The sequence below is a fragment of the Ochlerotatus camptorhynchus genome, unplaced genomic scaffold (genome assembly GCF_037179485.1).
Source record: "Ochlerotatus camptorhynchus isolate MF236.1 unplaced genomic scaffold, CSIRO-AGI_Acam_v1.1 ptg000033l, whole genome shotgun sequence".
Classification (NCBI taxonomy): Eukaryota; Metazoa; Arthropoda; class Insecta; order Diptera; family Culicidae; genus Ochlerotatus; species Ochlerotatus camptorhynchus.
The window spans coordinates 1,047,757-1,074,027 of record NW_027040524.1 but is presented as its reverse complement, the minus strand read 5'-3'; the positions used below and the strand labels follow the sequence as shown (position 1 = coordinate 1,074,027).

At 41.5% G+C, this 26,271-nt stretch overlaps 2 protein-coding genes across 2 annotated transcripts in view; one reads left to right on the top strand and one right to left on the bottom strand.

Annotated features, from left to right (window-relative positions):
* Window positions 1-26,271, bottom strand: part of LOC135709260 (zwei Ig domain protein zig-8-like) — a 575,709-nt gene that overhangs the window by 209,404 nt on the left and 340,034 nt on the right. The window lies entirely within an intron of this gene.
* LOC135708750 (cytochrome P450 4c21-like) lies at window positions 17,074-18,810 on the top strand. Its single transcript, XM_065230888.1, has 4 exons — window positions 17,074-17,428; window positions 17,483-17,741; window positions 17,798-18,116; window positions 18,178-18,810. Exons 1-4 carry the CDS (start codon window positions 17,074-17,076, stop codon window positions 18,808-18,810), a joined length of 1,566 nt encoding a protein of 521 aa, XP_065086960.1.

The following is a 26,271-nucleotide window of genomic DNA, read 5'->3' as shown; positions in this document are numbered from 1 at the left end:
ACCAACGGTTTTACTTCCCTTCCAAAGGAAGGCATGATCAGATATTTTATGCCTCAGAAAATCCCGGTAGCGCCGATTGGGATTGAACTCAGGCCTTTTGGGATGAGAGGAAATCACGCTTACCACTACACCACCGGCGTCGCTATGGGTTGAAATTACTATGGAAGATTTAAAAAATCACTTTTATTGCCCTAACTTTGATTCTACTGGCCTAAATAGCATAGCATAAACCAGGTTGCACAATGTCGTAGGTGGTACGAGCTCCAATCTGTAGTTAAGACGGAGACCCACCTTCATGATAGTAATTTGTGATTAATCACTACCTCTTAGATAAAGGATGTGTCTCCCTCCAACAGACCAGCGCTGTCCTGGCCACGTCCTTGCATCTGGAGGGGAGAGGGAAGGAATGTTAGTCCGCCACTTACTTAAGAGAGATGCAGCGAACTCTACGACCCCTCATAAGTGTCACGGGGAGGGTGGATTTTTGTTAGTAGGGAGGGCGTTGCTGGCAATCGTTATATCAAGCATTTAATAAATAGAAGCTGTAAGAAGTTTATCTGTCCGTTGGTGCTGCCCATTACCTAAACATGTTATTCAAAACAGTCTCAAAAATAGTATGTGGAATCGTAGATTAGAATGAAGATTCGCCCTTGGACTAACTCCTACTGTCTGGCAGTCATGTAGGGTAGGATGGTGCAAAACGCACCGTTTAAGCAAAATCGTCAATGGCTGGCGAATGGAAGCTAAAATCAAGAAGAAAGTAATGGCGTTTGGTTCATTACCATGTTTTCTACAAAGATCAAGTGATTTAGAACTACAAAAGGATGATTTTCCATGACTTTCAAGGTATTTTTTAAATTGCTTCCAAAATGATAGCGGGGCAAAACGCCTGATTCATGATGCAATATGCACCACAACATTGGGACAAGACGCACGACAACAATAGCCAAAACGCACCACAACATTGGGGTAAAATGCACCCCATGGTAAACAAACCATAACCCCTGCAAGTAGATAATGCAAAGGGATGCGGTATTTCAAATGGCAGCCCTACTTTTGCTCAATAAAACAGATGAAATTATCCTTAATAAGTAAAAAAAATCTCCTTAAAATAGATCGGGTTGCTCCTTAAATGATTGATCAAAATACGTTAAAAATCTTAAAATGCTCAGTAAATATTTAAAGTACGCTCCCTAAAATAGAGAAAACTGTACATTAAGTATTTGAAAATGCTCCTTAGTACGCACCGCTTTGCACCATTTTGACGTGTAATTGTACCATATATCATCGGAAAAGCTGCTGTAGAAAGGTTAATAAGAACCATGAAATCAGCTGAAATGTTCAGTAAATCATTGTGTGCATTTGTGCAAAAATGCTGAACATTTCAGCTGATTTCATGGTACTTATTAACCTTTCTACAGCAGCTTTTCCGATTATATATGGTACAATTACACTTCAAAATGGTGCAAAGCGGTGCATACTAAGGAGCATTTTCAAATGTTTAATGTACAGTTTTCTCTATTTTAAGGAGCGTACTTTAAATATTTACTGAGCATTTTAAGATTTTTAACGTATTTTGATCAATCATTTAAGGAGCAACCCGATCTATTTTAAGAAGATTTTTTTTACTTAATAAGGAACATCGTCATTGTTTAATGATTCATTTACCTTTTTACCATTTCAAATGATTATTTCTTTATGTTACATCAGAAATAAGGTCTCAAAATCTCAATAGAATGTTAAACTGTGATTCATCAAGTAAAATATCTAAAAAATATACGAAACGTAAATTTTTTAATTTTTTTTGTGATACATGATGATAAAAGCTTAATTTACAGTCGATGATTTTAACAACTGTGTCCTGTTTTGCACAAAATGCAATTTTTTTAAGGAATCAGTAGGTCAATACATGATTTTATGATCAAGAATTATTTGTTAAACCTCCAGTTGAAAACAATCACAAACAGTTACCCGGAAAATGCATCTGAGGAAAAGTTATCGCTGTTTTTCTATAAGTGGGCATTTTACCCCAGGGGTGCATTATGGGCTGTTCTCCCTTATTATGGATAAAATCTGCCTGCAATCATTTCTTATGAAAGCAAAGAAACTTGAACCCGGGAGTTATAAGGTGAAAGCTCTACCGCAGCCACAATAGTCCATTTCAAGAACGCAAGCATTCCGAAGCTATTTTCACACATGATAAGCCCCGCTCCAATACATTATCGACGCAACGTCAGTCATTCGCTGCCAGACTGTTGAGCAGTTCAGTCGATTTGAATTCTCTCTAGTTTCGTTCGTTCGTTCGCAAGTCGAATTAGCTCCGCGTTGTATAGTGACGCTCTCGCTGACCCAGCCATGGGTAAGAAATCGCGCGGTAACGCGAGTGCCGGCTTACCGGGAAAACAGACTCTCCCAGGAGACGGCGCGACCACCGAGCCAGCTCAGAAGAAGCAGAAGAAAACCCCATTGCCCGTCCCGACAGGCGTTGCGGACCCACAGCCGGGGCCTCCCGGAACTAAACGACCCAGACCTGAAGACATCAGCGCCACCGCATCGGCAGCAAAAAAGCTGCTGAGCAACAATCCGTTCTCCGCCCTGCAGAACGGAGCCCAGCCGCAGTCGGACCCTGAGACGGTGCCTAAAAAAGTTAAGTTGCCACCCTTCTATGTGAAGGGCTTCCCTCCCGGGCTATGGGAGCAGCTGGATTTCTACATTAAGCAGGGCCTTCGCTGCACCATTCAACGGTGCACGGAAGGCTACAAACTGATGGTCTCGGCCGAAAATCACTACAACGCAGTCCAGGCCCTCTTGGACAGGATGAAGCTGGAGTACTTCTCCCACGACGTCAAGGCCACCAAGCCGCTGAAAGTGGTGCTGCGCGGGCTCCACGACATGGACACCACCACCTTAATGGACGAGATTAAGGCGAACGGCCTCAAGCCGGTCGAAATCCACAAGATGACCCGCAGCAAGGCCATCAAGTATCGTGACCAGCTCTACTTGGTCCATCTGCAGAAGAACTCCACAACCGTGAAGGATCTCCATACGACACGCACACTGTTCCACATCGTAGTGAAGTGGGAGCGGTATAAGCCAACCCACCGTGGCGTCACTCAGTGCTCGAACTGCCTATTGTTCGGGCACGGCACCAGGAACTGCCGCATGGCCAGCCGCTGCATCAAATGCGGCAAAAACCACAAGATCGACGACTGCGACAGCATCGAGGAAGCCGCTCCCACATGCGCCAACTGCGGTGCTGCCCACAAGGCCACGAGTAAGGCCTGTCCGAAGCGGGCCGAATACGCCGAGATCCGGAAGAAGGCCTCGTCCAACAACCAGCCCGGTCGCAAGAAGGTCCCGGAAAACAACGCGCAGAACTTTCCTCCGTTATCACCGGTCCAACCACGGCCAATTCCAGTGTTGGCGCCGCTCCCGCTCAACCAACAGTTGGCTGCTGCCCAGTCGGCTGCCGCTGCAGTACCCAGTCAAGCCTCCGGCCCATCGACGGATCCCCCTGCTCCGGGATTGGCCGGTACAACCGGTGAAGCTACAGACGATTCTCCGCTGTCAACGGATGAGATCGTCACACTGTTGGCCCAGGCCATCATCATCAAGCGCACCTGCGCAACAAGAACACAACAGCTCCAAGCTATCATCTCCTTCGTCGCTAATTATGGACCGTGAACCCATAAAGATCGCCAACTGGAACGCTCGCTCCGTAGGGGCGAAAAACATTGAGCTTGCAGACTTCCTCCGCAAGCACGACATCGACGTGGGCCTTCTCACCGAGACTCACCTCAAGACCGGTGACAGCTTCTGGCTGCCCGACCACAGCATTGTCCGGCTTGATCGCACCAGCTCCAGGGGGGGCGGTGTCGCGGTCATCATCAAGAAAGGCATCAAGTACTGCACCCTACCCCACTACCGCACTTCCATCATCGAGGCCGTTGGCATAGAGGTGGAAACATCGACCGGAAACGTCCGGTTCATCGCCGCCTACTGCCCCCGGCAATGTACCGTTAGCAATGGTACAGCACAGCAGTTCAAGAACGACCTTGCCATCATAACCCACACCAATGCCCGCTTTGTAATCGGAGGGGACCTGAACGCCCGGCACGAGGCCTGGCGGAACTACCAGCAGAACCAGAACGGCCGCCTGCTATTCGACCATTCCCAGCATGGTCTCTATTCCGTCTGGTTTCCGGACGAACCAACCTTCACATCACCGACGGGCAACCCATCGACGCTGGACCTGTTCTTGGCAAACACCAGATTAGCCAAGCCGGTTGCCGTCAACGACCTGAGCTCGGACCACCAACCGGTGCTGACCGAGCTGGGCTACAACGTGGCCCCTGCACCGTGCCAGCGGAAGGACTACCATCGAGTCAACTGGGTCCAGTTTCGACGCGTGGTCGACCGCCACATCGACGACAACCCACCGCTCGACACAGTGGAGGACATCGACCGGGCCCTGGAGGGTCTCCATCAAGCCATATCCGTGGCTGACGAAGAGTGCGTTCGACGAGTTCCTGTGAGGGGTAAGTTTCAAGCAATTGATTCCCACACCAAACTCTTGATTCGGCTCAGAAATGTTCGTAGACGCCAGTTTCAGCGGACTGGGGATCTGCAGCGTAAATACGAAATGGTCGATCTGAATCGGCAGATCGCTTCCAGAATGGTCTCAATCCGGAACGAGAGTTTCGGGCGGCTCGTTCAGAACCTGGACGACCGTTCCAGACCATTCTGGAAGGTTGCCAAGGTGCTGAAGTCTCACCCCAAGCCCATTCCACCACTTAGAGTCAATGACGAACGGCTTATCACCAACGAAGAGAAGGCCAATGCAATTGGGGAGCACATTGCCCAGTCGCATTTGCTTGGCTCTAAAATCCCAAGTCCACTCGAGAACCAGGTTGCGCAGTGCGTCCTGACGTTAGATGCCTCCCCTTGTGCCGTCCCTCCAGAAGAACGGATTACAGAGGAACAAATTTGCTCAGCGCTGAAATACAGTAAGAACATGAAGGCTCCCGGGTTTGACGGAATATTCAACCTAGCGTTGAAAAATCTCAGCCCGAGGGTGCACTCGCTGCTAGCTGCCACCTTCAACAGATGCTTGGAGCTGCACTACTTTCCAAGCATCTGGAAGGTGGCAAAAATCATCCCGATCCGCAAACCTGGGAAAGACCCTTCACTACCGTCAAGCTACAGACCGATTAGCCTGCTCTCAGCGCTGAGCAAGCTGTTCGAAAAATTGATCCTCAGCCGACTAAACAAGTTTGTGGAGGAACATGACATTCTTCTTCCGGAACAGTTCGGGTTCCGCAAGGGGCATTCCACCAATCATCAGCTAGTGCGGGTGATGAATAACATCCGAAGTAACAAAGCTGTATCCAAGTCCACAGCCATGGCCTTGTTAGACGTCGAAAAGGCGTTTGACAATGTCTGGCACGACGGACTTATATACAAGCTTTGTAACTCCAACTTTCCACCATACCTTGTGAAAATCACCCGTAACTATCTCCAGCAAAGGTCGTTCAGGGTGTCGTTGAATAGTTCCCTTTCGGGACAATTTCCGATCCCAGCAGGTGTTCCGCAAGGGAGTCTGCTGGGACCACTGCTTTACAGCATCTACACGTCGGACATCCCTCCTCTAGGAGACGGTTGCGTGTTCTTTCTGTTTGCAGATGACACCGCGATAGCTGTCAAGGGTAGGATGCCTCGTGAAATTACGAACAAGCTCCAACGATGCCTTGACACCTTTACTGATTATGCCACCACGTGGAAAATCAAAATCAACGCCTCGAAAACCCAAGCGATCATGTTCCTTCACAGACAATCATTAAAACTTAAACCGTCTCCCTCCTGTACCGTAATAATGGATGGTACAAGGGTCGAGTGGTCCACTGATGTTACTTATCTCGGGATGTTGTTCGATGAGAAGCTCCTGTTCCGCTCGCACATAGAGAAAACCCTAGTTAAGTGCTCCGCCTTGGTTAGGTGTTTGTATCCGCTCATTTGCCGCAGATCCCGCCTCTCAAGGCAAAACAAACTGGCTGTTTACAAACAGATCATAGCCCCCGCGATCTTCTATGCCGCCCCGGTGTGGGAATCGTGCGCTCAGACCCACAGGAACAAAATCCAGGTTGCACAGAATAGAGTGTTGAGGATGATCCTAGATCGTCCATTCGACACAAGAATAGCAGACCTCCATCAAGAGGCAGAAATTCCCAAAGTAGATTCCAAAATTGATGATATGACAACTAAATTTATTCAAAAATGCAATCTTTCTGAACATGCTTTAATAAGCAATTTGTACATAGTAGGTTAAGTGTATATAGTAGAGTAGGTTAGTTTTAAGCTGTAAATAGTAGTATTAAGTAGTTTCTCTTCAAATTCTAAAAACAAAACAAACCAATCCCACCAAGGTGGTCGACCGTGTACTAAGTCTAGGACTAATTCTGTAAAACAAATTTTGAATTTTGCCCATACCTAAAGATGAAGAAATCATTAAATCACTTAGTAAAAATTTATATGGTAATCGTCCAAGTTAAACTAAAATAAAGATCATTTAAACTAAAACTACATTATCGACGCAAATATACACCATTAATAATGTACTGAAACTTTCAATCAAGCAGTAGTGCAATACTTGACTTACACGTATTTAGTAAGTTTTGAAATAATCGTCTTTAATTAGATGGATATTTCCTATCGAGGACACAGGAACGAAAAGATTAATAAACTTAGCTGAGCGTAGCTACGCGTAGGTTAGAGCAGTCGGCACCACATGCAACGGATAGGAATTTGAAAATTTTCACTTAATTCACTTTTCAACATCACTTCTGTACTTTCAAATTAACACTTTTTTAAAATGAAATTGTAAATTTATAACGTATTCACTAGAACGAAAACCACGCAGCAAAATAAAAACACTTTGGTTCTACTAGCCTAAATGTTGATAAAATTTAATATGTTGTTGCTGTTGTTGACGATCACTTTAAGAGCATACTAAGAAGGATATAAATGCGGGAAATATGAGAAAATAGGGTCGATTAACCGATGAAAATGTGCAAGCCACCAGCACCAATTTCATCACAACAAAATCTTGCTTATTAATCATTGTCATGGCAACCACATATCAATGTCATGGTTTGAACAGCTACCGAAAAAGTTAGAGCAATGTAAGTGAAATAATTTCCCATAATAATTCACCGAAATCTCCAAACAAACTTCAATCCATTGGCACCACCTCTAAACCTTCATCAATCTTTACCATATTTTGCATATACTCATATTTTGGTCTAGTTATTAAAGGGTGGCCCATAAGAAATTTACCACTTTTTTTCAAACTGAAGCACCCCACAGTAATAACAATGTATTTGCCCACGTGCAAAACGGTTTCATCTCAAAACCCATATAAGAGTCACTTTCAGAAATTGCCACCAATTTATACCTACGTATGAAAAAGAAAAAAAAATCCCGGCTGCAATCCCGTCACTATCATTACTCATCTCGTTTCCCGTTGTCGGTAGCCCATCGCACCAGCACCCCGCCACAAACCGACGGACGGACGGCCGTCAACTCCATTCCGGAAGCAGCAGCGCTCTGGAAAAAATATGAAACACTTTTCCTGATGACAACGACGATGGTGGTGGTGGGGCAGAATCTGCCACACTTTTATTCACAGAACGGCAGCATAAACTTTACGACCACTTGCTTGCATTGCGTTCGTTACTATTGAGAGGTAGGTAGGTAGGTAGGTAGGTACCGTTGTGTTCGCGATTGTGGCGCGGTCGCCGTCGTCGTCGTTCTTTGTTGAGGTGAACTTGTTGTGCAGGAGTGGAAAATCGACGGAAATGGAGGAAGTTTGTGTCAGACCCTTCTCAAAGCGAGCGAGACAGAGAGTCCTTAAGTCGTTTAGACACTTTAGGGGCATTCCTGAACAGACAGCCGCTTTGCTTTTATGTGCCCACGGGAAGCGGGAGTGATTTTGTTCAGGAGGAATGCTTTTGGTGCCTGCCATGAATCTGTTGGGAAGAGTGTTCTGCATCGAAGATGATTGGAAGATTTTATTTACATACCGGCCCAAACGGGTGATAAATGATTTTAATAAAGATTAAGCCTGTGGGTTTATGATGTATGGGAAAATTTTATTCTTTAAAGAGCAAAAAACGTGAACAATTCCTTCGTTAAAGAAGATCTCGCTAAATGTATGTTGATTCTAAATTTCACAAAATTAACGAATAAATGTCTAAGAAGTTGGAATTTCTACTCATGATTTCCTGCCAAAATTTAAATAGAAATTACTATTGCTATTGGGACGGCCCCCGGCATAGTGGTTAACATCCATACCTCTCACGCCAGAGTCATGAGTTCAAATCTCATTCCCGGACATTTCAAGGATGACCCAAGAGTGTTTAAGAGACCACGATTAACAAAATAACAATAATAATAATAAAAATAATTATGTATATGATCCTAGAGGTCTATCCTTGGATGATAATATGATTGCTGCCATTTCGTTTTCAGTAGGTACTAAAAGTCAGCAGGTATCAACTGCCATGTCACAATTTACCTAACCAGGTACCTAAATTTAGTCTCCAACAGGTAGATGCATGCTGCAATGTGTGGTTTTAGGTAGCATCCTAAAGAGTCTCGAGTATCCGTTTCCTTGATCTCTATTAAGCAATGCTGATGGATTATGCTTAAAAGTCGAAGATACACTCCGCAGGATATTAATGTTATCCTTTGTCAAATTGTGCCCCTTTGTAACAATATGTTTTGCAACCTTGGATTTAGATTAATAATGAAGTCCTTTATCCATAACTTTGCTAGCCTCTGTCATCCACGTACCTATACCAACACTTGGGCAACCCACTCCTATCCTACAGAAACTTTTCTAGGTTAGCCATGGACAATTGACATGACATGGGGAAAGCGGATTGCCCATAGGAGCGCCTTTAGTTTGTTTATAAAAATTTCCTTTGAAAATGACAGAACTTTGTCTTTCCAAGTAGAATCCTCACGTTGCTTCAGAAGCCAGTCGTTTAGAAGGCTGATGACTTCCTTTACTGTTACACTCGGAAAAAGTGCTATGACATCAAATGAAACCATGACTTCATCTTACCGAATCTCTCGTGATGCCAGAAGTTGATTTGCGAATTCCTGTGCGCTGTTAACTGAACGAGTGGTAAAGTGTTCTGGCATATTTTGAAATTCCTTTACTAGTCATTTGGCACGCTTATTAGTGGGGGATCCTTCAGCCAAGATAATCTTCCTCATTTCGTTTCCTGGCTTGTGAATCTTTGGTAAACCTTTGATCTTAGGTAGAGTAGGATTTGAAACTTTCAATTGATTCGTAGTGTAGTACCTATTGATTAGTATTTAACTCGTAGGCAAAAGATGGATTCTTCAGTCGTGTTGAGTACTTGGCACTGATGAAATCTGCAAGTAGTAGACGAAATACGCGTATCTGTCAAAAGATAAGCAATTATAACGGAATTTAAAGGAAACAAACCAACCCACTCAAAGCTCTTCATAAAGGGATTCCGTTAAGAGGTTCGACAAATTTAAAGGATTCCATTGATACTGAAATCAGATTCAGCACGCATGATACTATCTATACCCACCACATCAAAGGCCTTGCTCATGTCCGTATGTACACAGTCGACTTGATACCCTATGGATATGAAATCCGTGACAATGGAACTGTATTCACACAGGTTCGTGACGACTGACTTTCATTTCAAGAACCCATGCTGTGTTTTTAATTCTCTCAAAGAGATGGGAGTAGTCAAGTCACCCGAACAGTTTTGGCATCGCGAATCAATACATCCAATCTCAGCAACAGAACGAGAGCCCTTCTTATGGATTGGAATTATGTGTGAGATATTCCATAGAGGCGGGAAATAACCAGACGAAAGCGATGAAAGGAAAAGACTAGAGAGAATTCCTTAAAAAACTTATTTGAAAATCTGTCTGGTCCTGCTGACTTTCCGACAAATCTTCTTCACGAGATAACTCTAACGAGTGTATAAAATTGTTAATTTATTAGTAGGATTAATTGTTTTAAATTTGAAAATTGTATAAAACCGTACAACGGTACAGTGGGTATGAGTATTAGATTGATGCAAAATTTCACTTTTTCGCTCCACAGTGCTTAAATGGTTTCAAATCGGGTCGTGATTAGCCTCCAAAAGTTACATCTCATTTGGTTAGAAACAGACTTCGCACAAGCCATTTGAAGTTTACATGTAAATTACTATGGGAAATCTCAACTTTTTGTTCATTGCCTTCTAGTCTTTTTCCATATTGAGCTGCAAAACAGCTCGATAGCTATTCTTATAGAAAATTTTTCCAGCTACAACTTTGCTCAAGATCGTTTCTATGGTAAACGAGACAGGAAATAGTTATTAATTATTTAAGCGAATGGTAAACTTATGACATGATCAAGCAGCTGCTCTGTAGGCAACACTGTATTTTACAGTGTGACATAGTAGCCATAATTTTTGCGTCCTATTCAACGCCCCAGAAACACCAATGTTGCCTGCTGAGCAGTTGATTGAGCATGATCATAAGACATCAGTGCATTGAACCATTAATAACTTTGGATCCTTGTATTTAATCAAAAAGTGGTCTTGAGCTGGGAAAATTTCCTACAAGTACAGTTAAAAGCTTTTGAAGCAGACCGATATGGCGAATTATTAGATAGACATGAAAAAAAAAAATCTTGGTTTTACCATAGTAATTCCCATACAAACTTCAAATGGTTTGTGCCATCTCAGTTTCTCACCAAATGGGTTCAAATTTTGAGAGGTTAGTCAGGATCCGATTTGGAATCGTTTAAGTATTGTGGAGCGAAAATTTCAAATTTTGCTTTAGCCTCATATATAAGCTAACCGACGCGACGTCGTAGAAAAGTTGAGCGATCCGAGGGTTGAAATCCCACGGGGTGAAGCGGAATTTCATCTATACCACCATCCGTCGGTACCAGGACACGGGCGCGGCCATGGACCGTGTGAGATCGGCGAGGACGCCAGCAGCCATCAAGGCTCGTCGAAAAATGAACCGCTCGATCCAGACCGCTGCTGACCTGGATGTGTCGATCGGGACTGCCCACACCATCATGACGAAGGAGCTGGGATACAAGCCGTACAAGAAACGCATGGTTCACAGGATAACGGAGGCTACAACCAAGAAGAGGCTGGACAGAGCCAAACTGATACTTTCGCGGCACGCAGGTCAGGAGTTTGTGTTTTCTGATGAGAAACTTTTTGTCTTGCAAAAGCCGCACAAGGTCCAAAATGATCGGCTGTGGGCGCCGACGTTGGCCAGCTTCCCCCCGTCGCAAATAAACATCCCGCGATTCCAGAGCGCCGCGTCGGTGATGGTTTGGGGGGGCGTATCCAGGCGTGGGAAGCTTCCACTGGTGTTTATCGAGAAAAACGTGAAAATCAATGCCGCGTACTATAAGGTGCGTGCCGCGTGCGATTCATTTGAGAAACATCTCAAGCTCGTCATACAGCACAAAGGGGGGGGGGCTCCCAGCTAATATGTCTTAAAGGTTCTCAATGAACAGTGCTTAAACAAAAATTGACTCAGAAAAGAATATCTTCTTGCTACGCTTCTCTGTGTAACACTTTGATCCACCTGGATGGATGTAATGTCAGCCAAAAATCCCTCAATTTGGGCCCATACTAAAATACAGCAATCGACAAAATTTTCAATAGTGACCAAAAATATCCATTAGTACCGTCCCAATGAAGCGTTCATCTAGATAAAATTGATAGAAGACAGCAGATTTTTAGCAATGGGCCCAATCTTAGATCCATAGGCCAACATTGGAGCCATCTCTTCGTTGAAATTTATGCCCAGAATTCAGCTGCTTGTGTGCTAATTCTTGACAATGTAGCTAAATCACCAAGGCAAAGGTTTTCCCTATAAATAATGTACAAACATTTCCAAAAAATCTACATTCATCATTCACAATTCCAGAAGATTGAATTAGCTGGGAAACTTTTGAATACTTCCTGAACAACCAACACTCTTAAAAGAATTTGATCAACCTGAAGTCTTGGAAAATATCAAGAGAAATTCATTTAAATCTTCGTTTAAATGGAGATCTTTTGAATATTTCCTGCTGTCTATGAAGAATATCCGGTAGCTTATGCAACGTTTCCTGAACATCTATAAAACTTCCTTATGCTTTAAAAAATATTCTCAACTTCTACGAAGTTCCCTGAGTTTATTCCAAATTCCATATTTTTCTATGTCTCATCTATCTATCTCTATCATCTAAAAATATTCTTGAACATCTGGAAAGTTCCTTGAAATTTAACGAAGTTCCCAAAACCTCCAAGAAGTTCATGGAGCTTTTTGGAAGTAAGATCTCTGACAAACTGCAACGAAGTTCGCTAACCTGAAGTGAGGATCCCCAAAGCTCTTAGAAGTTTATTGAACTATTTTTAGATCTTCTTCAAAATTCCCTGAACTTACTTATATGAAGTTTTACGCAGTTCCTCAAAATGCTACAAAGCTTGTTGCACTTCTAGGTTTCTCGTTGATTTTCCGCGAAGTTCCTCGGACGAAATTTCTTGTATTTTTTCGTAATTTCCACACTCATTGCAAGTCCATGAGGCTTCAAAAAAGGGCCCTGAAAGTATATAGAGGTTTCCGATCAATATTGAGCTCCCTGAAGTAAAATATTGATCCCTTAACTTCTACGAAGTCTACAAACTTAAATAAATTTTCCACTTTGAATTTCTTAGTTTCTACGATTTTATCTAAAGATTAATGATGTTCCCAGAATTTATACTACGTATCCTCAATTTCTACGATGTTCCTTGAACTTCTTAGAATTCCTTGAAGTTTTACGAAGTTCCCAGTAGTTAAAGAAAAATCCCTGGGCTCATGTCCAATTTGTTTAGCCTCAAGACGTCTGATTATGTCATTGATTAAATATCGATCTAATATAATTTCTCAAAATTGTTTTTTCTAGTTCAGAGCATAAGAAAAGTAGTCAAACTTAAGATACTTTCAAAGTGTTTTGATGTTACTTCATACGCGAAGTTAACGATTTTCAGAGTTGGTTGGAAATGCTAACATGAAGCTTTAGTGTGATGATTTATTAGCTAGAGAATGATCTTTAGAAGAGGGTAGGTGGATAGTTCCGTTAGAGTACGGCAGTATGAAAATTGAATAGAAGTTGAAAATGAGCGAAAGGCCATTAATGCGACAGTTTTTCAAGATAGACGCACATTTTTGCCTAACCCGTACGATGTACGCGTACGTACTTCAAGTCCCCGCGTACATCGTACGGGTTAGGCAAAAATGTGCATCCATCTTGAAAAACTGTCGCATTAATGGCCCTTCGCTCATTTTCAACTTCTATTCAATTTTCATACTGTCGTACTCTAACGGAACTATCCACCTACCCTCTTCTAAAGATCATTCTCTAGCTAATAAATCATCACACTAAAGCTTCATGTTAGCATTTCCAACCAACTCTTAAGATACTTGTTTGTGGTCCAATTTGATTAATCGCTGTTAAATAGTAACATCGAACTTGACAAGCTTGTCAAAAAACCGGTTAGTTAAAAAATACCGAAAATTATGGGGGGGGGGGCTAGATAATTCTGGAGAGAGCGTGGCTCCCTTGGCATCCTCATTAGCTACGCCAATGGTTATTTGTCTTTTAAATTGCGGTGACACGAACAGTAACTATTTGTTATCTAAATTTTCCAAAGAACTGAGAGTTAGCCACCCATTTTATCGTCCATTAATTTGACCAGATTATCCATTAAGACATTTTGTCTTCTCGACGATTTTTCCAATTGTCCATTCGACCTTCTTCCATTTCGACCTTTTGTCCATTTCGACCTGTTGTCCTTTCGACCATTTGTCCCTCTATGTTTAATTCAAACTTTTATCCCTTTGACTCTTTTTCGATTGAACCATTTGTCCATTCGACCATTGGTCCATTCGACCTTTAGCCTAGTCGACCATTTGACTATTTCAACATTTTCTCCACTTCTTTTTTTTTTTTTTTTTTTTAATTATGGTCACTTTAACGCTCTTGGGTCATTCGTGACTTGTCCGGGGGTGAGATTAGAACTCATGACTTTGGCGTGAGAGGTATGGATGCTAACCACTACGCCGGGGTCGCCCCCCATTCTCCACTTCGACCTTTTATGCAATTCAACTATTGTTCAATTCAACCTTTTGTTCATTCGACTTTTTGTCCTTTCGACCTTTAGTCCTTTTAACCTTTTGTCCTTCGACCTTTTGTCCTTCGACCTTTTTTCCTTCGACCTTTTTTCCTTCGACCTTTTGTCCTTCGACCTTTTGTTCTTTGTCCTTATGTCCTTCAACCTTTTGCCCTATAACCCTCAGATATTTAAATGAGAGTGCAGTAAAATATGTTGCAATACGTATAAGTGTGGTAAAACGATCGCAGATAAAACGGTTTAGAGACTTCAGGTCGAAGGGGAGAAGGTCGAAAGGACAAAAGATAGAAAGACAAAAAGTCGCTAGACAAAAGATCGAATGGAGAAAAGATCGAAAGTCCATTAGCTGATGTAAATATTATGATTCTACACTTTTTTTAATTCTTTATTTATGAGATTTATGATTTTTTACTATATTCTCATCAATGCTTTCACTATTCATTCATTACAATTTGTATAACATTGATTTTGCTGTAATATTGAAGGATGTATTAAAAATTTCTATCTATTCATTATACCCTTCTTAAAAAGTTTATTCGTGAGAATTATTTAAGAATCTGTGATTGAAATTTGCATTTAAGTCTTTGACCTTTAAAAATGTACACCTTGAACTTTGGAAAACTTGTGAGTTTAAGGATTTAAAAAATTGATGATAAATCAAAATCTTATATTTTAATTTGATTTTTCTTTCTTTTAGACATGATTAAAAAAAAACTAAGATGAAATATTAGAATCTTATATTTTTCAGATGTGGAGAGTAACATTAAATTTCACTAGATCTTTAAAAAAATCAGTCATCGTCCTTTTGTCTTACGACATTTGTGTTTCGACCTTTTTTCCTTTCAACCTTTTGCCTTTCGAAATTTTGTCTTTCAATATTTTGTCTTTCGACCTTTTGTCTTTCGACCTTTTATCTTTCGACCTTTTGTCTTTCAACCTTTTATCTTTAAACCTTTTGTCTTTCGAACTTTTGTTTTTCGACCTTTTGTCTTTCGAACTTTTGTCTTTCGACCTTTTGTCTTTCGAACTTTTGTCTTTCGACCTTTTGTCTTTCGAACTTTTGTCTTTCGACCTTTTGTCTTTCGAACTTTTGTCTTTCGACCTTTTGTCTTTCGACCTTTTGTCTTTCGACCTTTTGTCTTTCGACCTTTTGTCTTTCGACCGTTTGTTTTTCGACCTTTTGTCTTTTTTACATTTTGTCTTTTGAACTTTTATCTTTTGACCTTTTGTTTTTTGACCTTTTGTCTTTCGACCGTTTGTCTTTCGACCTTTTGTCTTTCGACCTTTTGTCTTTCGACCTTTTGTCTTTCGACCTTATGTCTTTCGACCTTTTGTCTTTAGAACTTTTGTCTTTCGACCTTTTGTCTTTCGACCGTTTGTCTTTCGACCGTTTGTTTTTCGACCTTTTGTCTCTCGACCTTTTGTCTTTCGACCTTTTGTCTTTCGACCTTTTGTCTTTCGACCTTTTGTCTTTCGACCTTTTGTCTTTCGACCTTTTGTCTTTCGACCTTTTGTCTTTCGACCTTTTGTCTTTCGACCTTTTGTCTTTCGACCTTTTGTCTTTCGACCTTTTGTCTTTCGACCTTTTGTCTTTCGACCTTTTGTCTTTCGACCTTTTGTCTTTCGACCTTTTGTCTTTCGACCTTTTGTCTTTCGACCTTTTGTCTTTCGACCTTTTATCTTTCGACATGTTGTCTTTCGACCTTTTGTCTTTCGAACTTTTATCATTCTACGTTATTGCTAAGGAATAAAAATGATCTTTTCACACGCAACCTCCTTGCTTGGATAATCCACACAATAGCCTCACAGCATGATCAACGACAAAGCACACAAGTTGAACTTCACGGTGATGCGTTCGAACAGGTTACCCGAAGAAAGCTCACCCAAAAAAAAAACAATCCTCACAAAATTGAAACGGGAATCGGAAATTGAAACAATTTCCAGGCTCTTTCAAAGTGCCGAATATGTGAGCTTCCGATCCCATCCCATTGGAGGTAAGTACACACCTGTCTGTCCGCCTGTCGGCCTGTCAGTCAGTCCATCAACGCATGTCAGAGTTCCAAAAACCAGCCCCCGCTGCCATCAAAGGGGAAGTTTATGCCAAAATTGAGCGCTTCCTTCTTTTTCGTCAATGTTTTTCCCGGAGAGGTAAACGGTTTCATTTTCCCTTCCGGTGTGTGTGTGTGCTGGAATGGGAAGGGGGTGTGCCACTGAGCCTCGTAAACGTTCGGAAGAGATGCGTAATCAAGTGTGGTTCGTAGGAGGACGAGGCGGGAAAAAGCTGCTTCGCTTCGCATGAAGACAAATGAACCGCCAGCCGGTGGTGACGTGCTTCGGCATGGGAAATAAAGTGGAGCGGATTTTTCCTGGATTACCTGACAGGATTTGCGGAGGGAAGACAATTTGTTTGGTTTTCTTCCGTCTGTCGATGAGCTGATGCTTACAGCAGTCGAAGTGCCACACGTTGATAGATTCGATTTTGGTTCCGGGAAATTACCTGGAAGAGATAAGAAAGGATGATGGGTTTGTTTATTCGAGCAAGATTGGAATTGCATCTGTGTCAATTGAATTGGAAAATCATAAAGTTCAATGCCAAAGGGCAGCGAAGGCTATGTGTTGAACAATTAACACAGACATATGACATAATTCGCTTTCAATCAAGCTCAACTAACTTTAACACCCGTATTTATGGGTCAATCAAAGACAAATTGATTCAATTAAACACAGCTCCACTCAATGAATCGATAGCTATTTGAATCGCTGGACAAGCTCTGTTTTCTGATAACTATGAGGGCTCAGCTTTAAATCTGTTCAGTTCGGTCCGTGCTGTGGAAAAGTCGTAAGCTCATCAATGGAACTGGTGCTTGCATTCGTACTCCTGGTCACATTCGCCTTACTCGGGGTGATTGTGAACCATCTGCTGACGATCAGATATGCGTGGAACATTCCTTCCTATCCCGCTAAGATTCCCTTCCTGGGACATGCTATGATGTTCTCCGGTAAGAACACCGAAAGAGCCTTCCGGACGATGGCGAGAGTTTTCAACACCAACCAAAGAATGACAAAACTTTTGTTGGGCCCCATTCCGGCCGTGCTGATTCACCACCCGGATTTGCTGCAGAAGGTTCTCACCAACGCCGAGCTGTACGATAAGCCATTTCTGTACGACTTGATGAAGCTGGGTCGGGGTCTCATCACGGAGCGAAGTAAGGTAAGGTAGATCGGATGAGCAGGGGAATAACATTTCGTGGATTTTTCAGATGGTTTGTATTGGAAGCAAACCAGAAAGGCGGTTAATCCAGCTTTTAGTATGAAGATACTTGGAGGATTTGTTCCGATTTTCGATTCACGGGCTAAAGTTTTGGTTGAGCGGTTGAAACCTTTGGCTGATGGTGTGACGGACTTAAATCTACTCCAGTACGTGGCACAATGTACTCTGGAAATGATATTCAGTACAACGATGGGCTGCCACTTACACGTACGTCCGGGAGAGAAGGAGTACGTTTATCACCTGGAACAGTAAGTACAATCATGCTGATAATGTGACTCAAGTTGACTGGTCTCAATTCCCGCAGAATTCAATCAAGCCTGGGAGAACGCATGCTAAACGTTGAAAAGCAATTGGACGCCTTGTACAGATTCTCAGCCAGCTATCGTCGGGAAATGAAATCTCGAGTCATTTGCGATGCATTCACCGACAAAATCATCCAAGAACGACGAGCTCGCCTTGCTGGAGAAAAAAACAACAACGAAGTATCCGAAAAAAATCTGGACAGCCTGGAGCAACACCTGAAGTCGAACATTTTCCTGGACGAAATATTGAACTACAGACAGGAAGGCGTACCGCTCGAAGATCAGGAAGTGTCTGAGCATCTTCGCACCATGATGGCGGCGGTACATTGTCCCTTAATCATAAAAAAAATCCTCACCTTAATTTCTAAATCCTTCTTCCTAGGGTAACGAAACATCCGCTCTAACCACCTGCTACGTGTGCCTGTTCCTTGCTCAGAATCCAGAAATCCAGGACAAAGTCGTCTCGGAAATGCGCGAAATCTTCCACTCACCTTCGGTAGAGCTCAACACCGAATCGCTTAAGCAGCTGCTCTACACCGAGATGGTCATCAGGGAAACCCTCCGCTTGGTGCCGGTAGTTCCCTTCATAGCCCGGGAAACTGGTTCCGAAATCGAACTTGACGGAGTCCACATTCCCCGCGGTCAAATACTGGTCATGAACTTCTACAGCCTCCACCGGCGGAAGGACTTCTGGGGCGACGAACCGGAGCGATTCGATCCGGAACGGTTTCGGCCGGAAGCTGTGCGGGAGCGGCATCCGTATGCATATTTGCCGTTCAGTGCCGGCTTTAGGAACTGCATCGGCAGTCGATATGCGATGAATTCGTTGAAGACCATGCTGACACGGTTGCTGATGGCGTTCGAAGTGAGGACCACCATCAAGCAGGAGGATATGAAGTTTAAGTTTGAAATTACAATGAAGCTGGTTGGGGCTCATACGGTGCAGCTCGTTAGACGGGAGCAAAAGTGGGCCGAAGGTGGTGGGAGTCAGCCGGGTGATTTGTGGACTAAGTGAATTGTTTGCTATGTGGTAGAGGTCTAACTGTTTGGAAAATTGGGTAAATGTTAGTGAACAATTGTCACATAGGTGGGGTAAAAGTTTGACATTAGTTTAAAGCTGAAAATAGCTCAAAACTCACAACATTTGAAAACAAACTAATTTGAAACACACGATCCCTAATTCCATTGGCGTAATTAAGAAAAAATCATAGGGGTGGGTTAATTTATGTTTCGAACTTCCCAATTGGGCAATTAGCGCCCAATTTGATGTGTAAGGAAAATTAGTAATTGTAGGAACGATTCTAAAGGTACAACTTCTGGTTACAAAGCTTGGAAGAATTTTGAGGAGCAACAGTTCGATTTAGCAATGAGCAAAAGTTCGCAAACTTAATGGCAGTTTTTGAGAAGTTTTGCTAGAACAAATCTTTAAATACCCCATGGTGGTGTGAAGGACATAAAGAAATCACATGTTTGTGCCCAGATATTGCCAGAACTTGTTGAACAACGAAATCTACCCTAACATAATGGTTTTTCTCAATAAATACTACATTTTGCTTCACTTATGATTTTTTAGAGTAAATTATATGCTTTTTAGACATTTGTAAATAATAACATGGGTTTGAGATACGACTTGAACTTTTTGCCACCCCCCCCCCCCCCCCTGTAGGAAATTCAGGCTTCTTGATAACGTAGCAAAATTCTGATACTCATTAAATAATCTTCAAGAAAATCACAATCATGCTCTGAAATAAAATAACCCCTTCACTATTGATTTTTTAATTTATAATCCCGAATCATACTTTTGCCTTAAATTCTTCGAAATCATGACCAGCAAATTTGGATATTTTTTTTTATCAATTTCATAAAGATATCATATATCATATGATATGATATCATTTCAGATATAGTACATACATATCGTTCTACTAAGCACGAGCGTTAGTACGATTGACGGTCGACGGATGCTACTCCATTATTATCAGATTAGCTGTAATTACACAGAGAACCAACAGATGCTGATTGAGACTAGCAATCATCTTTATTATGGAAAAACTGGTGTAAGTATTGGGTAGAAATGTGTTGTTGGAAGCCGAGAAATCCCCTGAACTTTCACGAGAAGTCATTGGGATGTAGGATAAAAGGATTGGGTATGCAGAAAGGTGATGGGTTCGAGTGGGGAACAAAACAGCTAACGTAGCTCATTATGTTCAGCTCAGTAAGCAAAAATGGCCATTCTCAGGCCATCGAGTCCCTTACATCACATCACACCACTTATGACCGAGTTGTTGCAGTCATTCAAACTCTTTTATATGATGGAGTAGGGTAGGGCTTATTTTTCAAAATCTTTCGGGGACACGTTTTCTCATCTGGAAAATGATTACTAGGGCCAAACGAACAACATATCCAAAAATGAGCGTTTTTCGTTAAGATTTAGAGGTGGCGCCAGAGGCCTTAGTCCAACATATCGAACGAAGCTGATTTTCGAACAAGTCTAGTGCGTCTTTAAGTAAACAGATATCTTTAACCATTTTCGAGATATACGGCATAGTAGGTTTGGACTTACACCCACGAATATGATCTAGGGCAAACAGTATTCTTGGCAGTGCTAGATACAGTGAGCGTATGAGTAAAAAAGAAGAAAGTTTCCAGAATCTTATTATAAACGTGAACTTCCACAAGAAAAACCTAACTGACTTGAAAAAAGTACTATTGTTGATAAGTATTCGTCATAGTGAGGTCATATTCGAGGATTGGATTTTATGGATTAATAAAATTTGACACAAATATAATGAATACATTTCTAGATAAACATTTCAAAATGTGCAATCTGCATTGATCGATTCTCTTCCGTTAATAACTCAGCTGTAAAAGCTTTCCCTATTGCGTTTGACATTTTGGGTGCTAGATAAGAACCTCTTCTTTTTTTTTCCTTGATTTTTTTCCGTCAATCTTGTTTTCCGTGGTGAGCACCAATACAACCGACGCCAGGGAGACAGCTCCCACACCTGGACCCTACCTATCGATCCATCAACTCATGAACCGGGGACCAACGGCTTTACTTCCCTCCCTTACTTTACTTATGCCTCAGAACATCCCGGCGGCGCCAACTGGGATTGAACCCAGGCCTGCTGGGGTGAGAGATAATCAATGCTTACCACTACACCGCCGGCACCGCTGGATAAGAACCTCCTTTATCAAACTATTTTGTAAAAGTAGCGCAAAATCTGTTTGCATAGCAGTGGTTATCAAAAGAGATAGTCAATGAAGAGAATCGATCAAAGCAGATAGAACCATTTCTATATAAACATTTCAAAAGGTCCTATCTACATTGATCGATTCTCTTCATCGACTTTCTTTTTCGGCAATAACTCAGCTGCAAAACCTTTCCCTGTTGTATTTGACGTTTTGGACGCTAGATAAGAACTTCCTTTATCAAACTATGTGGTAGAATTAGCGCGAAATCTGTTTGCATAGCAGTGGTTATGAAAAGAGAAAGTCGATGAAGAGAATCGATCAAAGCAGATAGGACCATTTGAAATGTTCATCCTGATTTGAAATGTTCATCGAGATTTAATCATTCTCTCTCTCTCTTCTCTCGCTCTCTCTCACACTCTCGCGTTCTCGCTCGATCTGTATCGTACTCATACGCTCACTGTATCTAGCACTGCCAAGAATACTGTTTGCGCTAGATAATATTCGTGGGTGTAAGTCCAAACCTGCTATGCCGTATATCTCGAAAATGGTTAAAGATATCTGTTTACTTAAAGACGCACTAGACTTGTTCGAAAATCAGCTTCGTTCGATATATTGGTCTTAGGCCTCTGGCGCCACCTCTAAATCTTAACGAAAAACGTTTATTTTTTTATATGTTGTTTGTTTGGCCCTAGTAATCATTTTCCACATGAAAAAACGTGTTCCCGAAAGATTTTGAAAAATAAGCCCCACCCTTATGATGGAGCCTGGGTTTGATCCCACGATGTTTTTATCTGTAAGCAAAAACGGCAGTCTAAGGCAGCTGAGGCCTCCATATCACAGCACACCTTTATTGATGGAGTTGATGCTATAGCCGTTCAAGCCCGATGGCAGTGCCCCTTACACCAGAAGAAGCCACGGCAGCCGACGATCTTTTATGGGAATTCTCGAATTGCTTAGGAAATTTCTGAGCTACTTGTTTGTGTTTGTTTGTAAATGTTTGTGAGCGTTCAAAAGGGTTTGGAACTCGGGTCTAATTTGGACACATTATTTTCAAAGGTTTTGTTCCTCAGGATGCGTGTCAATTTATATTGCCTTCTAAGATCATTTTTCAGGTGGATCAAGAGCTGAAGATCGTCGTCTATTATAATTGAATCGAATTTAACCTCGCATTTTGGTCAGAAGTCAGAGATTCAAGAGCCTTAATAATATCATCTTTGGTTTGCAAAGGAATATTTGGATCAAAGTTTTATTCCATAAATGTTCGATATTAATCAGCTCTATGGTAATTGAAAGTAGAGCTGTTGGGATACAATTATTTCTTTGAATATTTCAAAAGTTACTGGAAGATGATCAGAACCGAAGTCAGTATGGGTAACCAAATGGCTACAAAGTTGACATGACTCAGTTAAGACCACATCAATAGTTGACGGATTTCTTGATGAAGAAAAGCATGTTGGGCTGTTTGGATATTGAATAGTGTAATAACCTGCAGAACAATCATCAAACAAAATATTACCTTTGGAATAGCTTTGAGCATTATTCCATGAGCGGTGTTTTGCATTAAAATCACCAATAATGAAGAAATTAGTTTATGAAGGTCACCTTTGCGAAAATTCTTCTGCTGTCCTACGCATTCAAATCGGGAGTCCCACAAGGCTCTCATTTAGGACCTCTTATATTCATTCTTTTTGCAAGCGATGTATCATTTATTAAAAAAAACTGTAGGTTTTAATTTACGCTGATGAAATGTATATTTTTTTTTTAGAAATTCAAAATTCCAAAGACATCAACACATTCAATACTGAAATACAGATATTTCACGCTTTGTGTAGCAAAAGCTTGCTACAACTCAATGCAAAAAAAGTGTAACTCAATTACTTTTACTATAAAATGGATCATACCCAATATAACAATTACCTTAGGACATCAGAATTTTGAAAAGTGTAATAAAGTTAGGGACTAAGGTATTATCTTAGACTCTAAACTTACATTCATTGATCGTTATAATACAACTATAAACAGAGCCAACAACATGCCAAGTTTAAAAAAAAACGCTTCTGCTATAACTTTCATGACCCGTTTACGATAACAACATTGTACATTGCATATGTCAGGTCAATACTAGAATATTGCGTATCAATACAAAATCCCACGTGCAGTACACCTTTCAGGTGATATAATTGAACTCTCCCTTAAGCAGATGAGCAGATGTGTTCTTCGATATAAAAGCTCATTGAAAGAAAATTTCTTCTTATCGCACACAATCACACATAGTCTTTCGTATAACTTTACAGCCACTTTATTCGTTTAATACACTTATTACATTTAAGCAAACACTTTATTGAACGATTAATACTACATTTATTACACTAACTTCTTAAAATTATTTATTCTGTGACCAGCCGTGTCAAAGTACTATTTGATAACTAATCCTAAATCATGGGTGAGATATCTCATATTATTACAATCGACAATATCGAGAAGAAACGGCCCCTTCGTATAAGTTTGGTACAATCGGTAGCTTACGTGAACTTTCGTACAATACTGCAGTTGTTCAGCGTAAGTCACAACACTACAGCTTTTATGCTACGCCTACCCTACTACGCTGGCTATAGTGTGTTTATACCGTGAATCACTTTCTATCACTTTCAAGTTCACGCACTTCACACTGTAGGGCGTTTAACTTGTAACTTTTCAAAAACGTTCAACACGATATTATGCAGTTAGTGCCTTCGCTATCCAGCTCGAAGGACCAAATGTTAACACAAAGAACTAAAGATCTTCTTCTGTTTCATTTCTTTATTTAACGGCGGTCTCTGTTCCACAATTTAGTGCCAATCACCGACGGACATCGATTGCCATCCATTGACGGCAATCGAATGTGCAGGAAGGCAGCTTCCACACCTGCGTATAACATGGGCTGGGACCTACGGCTTTACTTCCCTTCCGAAGGAAGACGTGACCAGAGATTTTTATGTCTCAAAAAAAATCCCACCGATCTCGGCTGGGATTGAACTCAGACCCATTGGGGTGAGAAAATAGTCCCGCTTACCACTATACCACCGGCGCCGGCAAACTAACGTTGGATAGTTCTGGAAGGCACCATGGAAGACGTGGAGGACTTTCTTTTGGATTTGTAAGCTGGGACACTGGTGTGAAGTGAACAGTGTTCACGCTTAATTCCCTTAATATGAATTATATCGAGTATATGTTGTACCTTCGTGAACAAGACATCTCTAGTGAACAACTTAAGAACCAAAATTAGAAAAATTAGGTTTTGCACCGTCGGGGTTAACCTCAATCTGATGACAGTTCAGTGGTACCGTGTACGTGGACTTAGTCGATCTTTTCTTGGGAAAATTGTCTCGATAATTTTTCAGACCGCAGTGAGATGTAAACCGCACTTCTGCATTGTTCTTGTGCACCATTCTTTCATCGCGCTTTTGCTCGACAGTTATCAAGTTATAATTCGGAAATTTTAAAATATTTTTTTAAAACGACTAAGTACTTCCTGATGTATGTGGGCGTCTTAGTGGAATACCTGTATAGAGAGAGAGAGAGAGAGAAAGATTAGTAATTTCCATTTAATTCCACTACCTTATTTGCTTATTCTTGACAGATACGCGTATTTCGTCTACAAGTCGAGGATTAGTACAAGACAATGAAGAAGTCTGCACCTTGTAGATGAAATACGCGTATCTGTCAAGGATAAGCAAATAAGGTAGTAACATTTAATGGAAATTACTAATCTTTCCCTCTCTCTTTAGACTAAGTACTTGTAAACAGTACCACTGAAATGTGAAAAAGGTGCAGCCGATTAACACTGAGTTCATTCGTTACGTCATGATGCAGAACTTAATAGAGCTTAACCTTTGTATCATCACACTTTTGAAAGCTTTATATAATCACTGTTCTTTTAAATGTTTACTCAAATACGTACAAGTGTACCATTATAAATAGGCTATCAAATATAATAAAGAACCCATTTATCTACGATCTGTTACCAAAGAGCATACGAATCTAAGTGTGTACTTCGTACCAGTGTTCCAGCGTACAAATCCAAAAGAAAGTCCTCCACGTCTTCTATGGTGCCCTCCAGAACTATCCAACGTTAGTTGTTTGTGTTGACAGAGTCTAATAATCAAATTTGTTTATTTGTTTATTTGTATATTGAAAAATTCAACTGACAGTTATTGTCTAAATGAAAAAAAAACTTTAACTAAATAGTTACGGTCAACTGTACGGAAAAGACCAAGTAACCGATGACGAAACACGTCAGATGATACATTGAAGTCGAACATATGAAAGAAATTGTTGAATTACCTTGTGAATTGGCTCGTGTTGTGTATAATTTCGGCGCCGTGGTTCCAAAAACAGAAAGTTGCGTTGACGAAGAGGCCTCTCAGGGGCTTACATATTTAGCTGAGCCAGCAGTGTTGGACAGTCAATGTCACCCGTAAGCAGCTTTCCAACGAACATAGCTTGAGCGACCGTCCGTCTCACCTCTAATGGTTCGATTCCCAGGAGACGACAACGTTCCTCGTACGGTGGCAAGTTGGTTGGGTCACGCCAGTTGAAGAAACGAAGAGCATATCTCACAAACTTGCGTTGAACGGATTCAATTCTAGTGATCCAGCTAGCATGGAAAGGGCACCAAACAACTAAACTTGACTCCAATAAGGATCGCACAAGCAAGCAGTACAGCACATAACACATGGTGAACTCGATCATCAAAAATCGACCCATTTCAGTGATTTCAAGTGGTATAGAAGGACCACACGGGCCTCCCTTAGCTCAGTCGGTAAAGGCGCAGCTACAAAGCAAGACCATGCTGGAGGTGGCTTGGTTCGATTCCCGGTCCGGTCTAGGAATTTTTCGGGTTGGAAAATTTCTCGACTTCCCTGGGCATAGAAGTATGATTGGACTTGCCACACAATTATACCAATGCAAAAATGGTACAGGCATCGAAAGCTCTCAATTAATAACTGTGGAAGTGCATCTAGAACACCAATAGCGAATTCGTTTATTATTCAGTTCCAACCTGGATCGGGTATCAAGATTGGCTCTGCTTGTTTTCTGACAAACGTCAGTTTGCTAGTTTGTTTTTAAAACCTAGCTCAGGTTGAGGTTCGCACTGACAAAAAGTTCGGTTTCGCACTGGGTTGGAACTGGTTCCAACCCCGATAATAAACGAATTCGCTATAAGTTGAGAGCACGCAATAAGCTAATATGCGATATGCAATAAGCTTGAAATGCGAAGAAGAAGAAGAAGAAGAAGAAG